The sequence below is a fragment of the Mesoplodon bidens genome (assembly GCF_964165515.1).
Source record: "Mesoplodon bidens genome assembly, chromosome: 19".
Lineage (NCBI taxonomy): Eukaryota > Metazoa > Chordata > Mammalia > Artiodactyla > Ziphiidae > Mesoplodon > Mesoplodon bidens.
The window spans coordinates 53,402,878-53,405,986 of record NC_138179.1 but is presented as its reverse complement, the minus strand read 5'-3'; the positions used below and the strand labels follow the sequence as shown (position 1 = coordinate 53,405,986).

General features: G+C 51.7%; 1 protein-coding gene across 1 annotated transcript; it reads right to left on the bottom strand.

Annotated features, from left to right (window-relative positions):
• Positions 1-297: 297 nt before the first annotated feature.
• SPMAP1 (sperm microtubule associated protein 1) lies at positions 298-3,109 on the bottom strand. The gene is made up of 3 exons (XM_081219200.1): positions 2,871-3,109; positions 1,410-1,509; positions 298-551 (listed from the first exon to the last, which is right to left on the bottom strand). Exons 1-3 carry the CDS (start codon positions 3,075-3,077, stop codon positions 394-396), a joined length of 465 nt encoding a protein of 154 aa, XP_081075326.1. The 5' UTR covers positions 3,078-3,109; the 3' UTR covers positions 298-393.

The window sequence follows — 3,109 nt, the reverse complement described above, 5'->3', positions numbered from 1 at the left end:
GGCCGCGCTGCCTGCTCCGTTCTTGATGGAAACAGTAGCCAGCTTCTGACCTGGGCCTTCCCGATGCCTGGGAAGAGCTTGGATGAGGGCTTAAGTAGTGTCGTTCCTCCTTATCACAGCTGCAGGGGAGACCTGAGGCCTCTCCTTTCAAGCCTGGCACTCCGTTTGCATGGAGTTTAAGGGCACAGCCTGAGATGCCCTTTCTCCTCCCACCTCCTCCATAGGGTAGGGAAGCCGAGGATGGAGAAACTAGCTTGCCCCCTCCACCAGCCTCAAAGAAGAAACAGCACACTTGGAGACACACACACAAAAGTTTTAATGTAAAATAACACTGAGAGTCCATGTACACATCTTAGAAATTCAGGTTGAGGAGTGTGAAGAGAAGAGGTGCCGTTAGAAGAGAGGGAATTGGGTGACTTCTCCAAAGACAGATGGGCGCTGGCGGAGGGCTGGGGTGTTCCGGCGATAGCCAAACTGACCATTGAACCCCGGGGTCGCTTTCAGATTGGCATTATAATGGTCATGTCCGGTCACCTGCTGGATGGAATGCCCTTGTGGGACAGAGAGAGAGGCCTGAGCCTGTATTCAGCCCCCTTTTGCTTTCCTCACTCCCACTGGGCTGGTATAGGGGGCCAATCCAGGTATAGTCACTGTGCTCCCATGTCCCAGCTGAACCCTCAATCCTGAAAAGCCAAGGGTTGGTGGAGAGAGACAGATGGCATCCTGGAAACCAAACCTCATACTAGGAATAGCATGCAGGGGAGCGTGAATGGTACATACTAGGATGGCAAGGGCCAGAAATTTCTGGGCTTGGTTGAACTTGCTTTGCTGCCAGGAGAACTGAGAAAATTTCACCCTTGCATTTGACCCAGCTGGAGAAAATGGATGAGCTCAATTTGGCCAATGGTGCCAGGGGACATGTGACTAGACTGGGGCCAAAGGGTGGTGGAGTTGGGGTGGGAGGACGGTTCACCCTGCCAGAAGAACAGGTCTCAACTCTCCCTTTTCCTGTTGCTGCTAAATGGGGCCTAGAGAGTGAGCAGGACACAGCCTGCTCTGGGAGCAGTGAGAAGAACACAGGCCTTCCTTGCAAAGAGTAGAATTCCAACCCCAGCTCAGCGTTTCTTAGCAAATCATTTTAACTCCCTAAACCTCAATTTCCCTGGCTGTAACCTGAGGATACTCTGAGGGTAAAAAGCACCTGACATACAGCGAATGCTCCAGAACTATTAGGGAGCTCTGTGACACCATCTGCTCACGTATAAGAAGAAGAGCTAGAGGATGCAGAGACCCTGGGTCTCTTCCCCCAACCAGGTCTCTTTATGGCCCAGTTTCTCTCTCTGTGGAATGCACACCACTCTTCCTAGGTGGGACCATGGTGAGACTGGAAAGGGAGGTGTGGCACTTGCCTGCCCCTGACCAGTTTCTCCTGTTGAGGTATCTCTGTTCTCGCCCGAAGATTTGGAAATATTCCACTGTCCAGCCATCCCCTCCTGTACCGCCATAATCCTGAGAATGAGGGAGAAAATGCAGAAGACCATCAGTCATGATGCGGAGAGATGCACAGTCCAACCCCTGCCTCCGGGCTTGATGGAGGGAGGGAGAGGTCACAGCCAGGGGTAACAGGGCCAGACAGATTAAATATACTTAGTGACTTGCCTTTCAGTGAGAGGCAGTGTAGCTTGGCAGTTAAGGGCTCAATGTCTAACACCAGAGAGACTGGTTCTAATTCCAGCTCTACCCCTAACAAGCTGTGTGACCTTAGGATAATGACACAGCTTTTTTGGACCTCAATTTCCTCATCAGTAAAATGGGGGGTTGCTTTGAAATTTAAGTGAGATATAAAGGGCCTTCAAATAAAGGGCCTGGCATACTAAAGTTTCAATAAACATGATCTTCATTTAAATGAAAATAATACCTACCACAAATGGTGTCTGTGACGATTAAAGAATACTTACAAAATGGAACGTAGAAAATTTCAAAAGTGTGTACCCCACATTATTTTTCAAGCTTTTAGACTCTCGAGTTTTCCCCCAGATTCTGGCTCCTTCTGCTATAAAAACTACATGAGTAGACAGCAAACACACACAAACATGGCACACACAGGTGTGTGTGTCCATATGCATGTACTGAACACACGTGCGCACACACTAACACCCGGGACCACAAAAGCTCCCAAGATTTGTTCACAGAATAACCCGCATTAAGTCCTCCTCTCCCTAAGTCACTGACGTGTATTATAGACACAAATATTGGAAGCAAAAGTGCTGGAAAAAAATGGAGCCGAGCCTATAATAGCCTCAGAATCTTTGATCCCGGGGAAGTACTCTGCGGGGGAGGGGCAACATCCACGAGGGAAAATGCCTGGGGAGAAGCGAAGGCTGCAGAACTTGGGGAGGTTTCCTTCCAGTCAGCTCATAGGAGGTCGCAGCGAGCGAGCCCTCTTGAACTACGACGTCACTGGACCGAGGGCACCTCGCCTAGGTAGGTTGTCTTTTTACCGACTGTCGGGCTTTTTGAGAATTTGCGGCGGGAGGTCACCCCAAAGTGTGGATCCGTGATGCCAAAAAGGACAACGAAACCCATTTGTTTGGCAGAGGCTTGCAGAAACCCAAAATGAAATCATTCTCAAGTTCAGGCGTGGAAGGTGGCTCTGTGAGCTCAGTGAGCTTGCGCTCAACACCTGTCTCCCGCCTCCGCCAGTTCCCGGGTTTCATTAAGAAAACTGAGAGGGTGCGAGTCGGGGAGCCTCCCTGGTGGTGAGGGCGCTGCCATGAGACGCCCGGATCTGGGAAGTCGGCCCCGCCACGAGGGCCAAGCTCTGCGGGCACAAAGCTCTGCGGGTAGGGTCCTCCACGGCGCTACTGTACCTGACCAGTTTTCCGCAAGATGGGCGGAACCACGCGGCTCCGGAAGTACCGGCGGGCGTGGCAGTCCTGCTGCGCATTGTAGGGCGGAATCGCCGACCAGAGCTTGGGCCTCACGTGCTCATAGGTGCGGGCCATGGTGCTCACGGCCACTCCATCCAAAACGAAGTTCTTCTCCAGACTCAGGGAACACGCGCGAAAGCGTGCCATCCTAACGACCTCAGTCAGCCTTCAAGAACTAT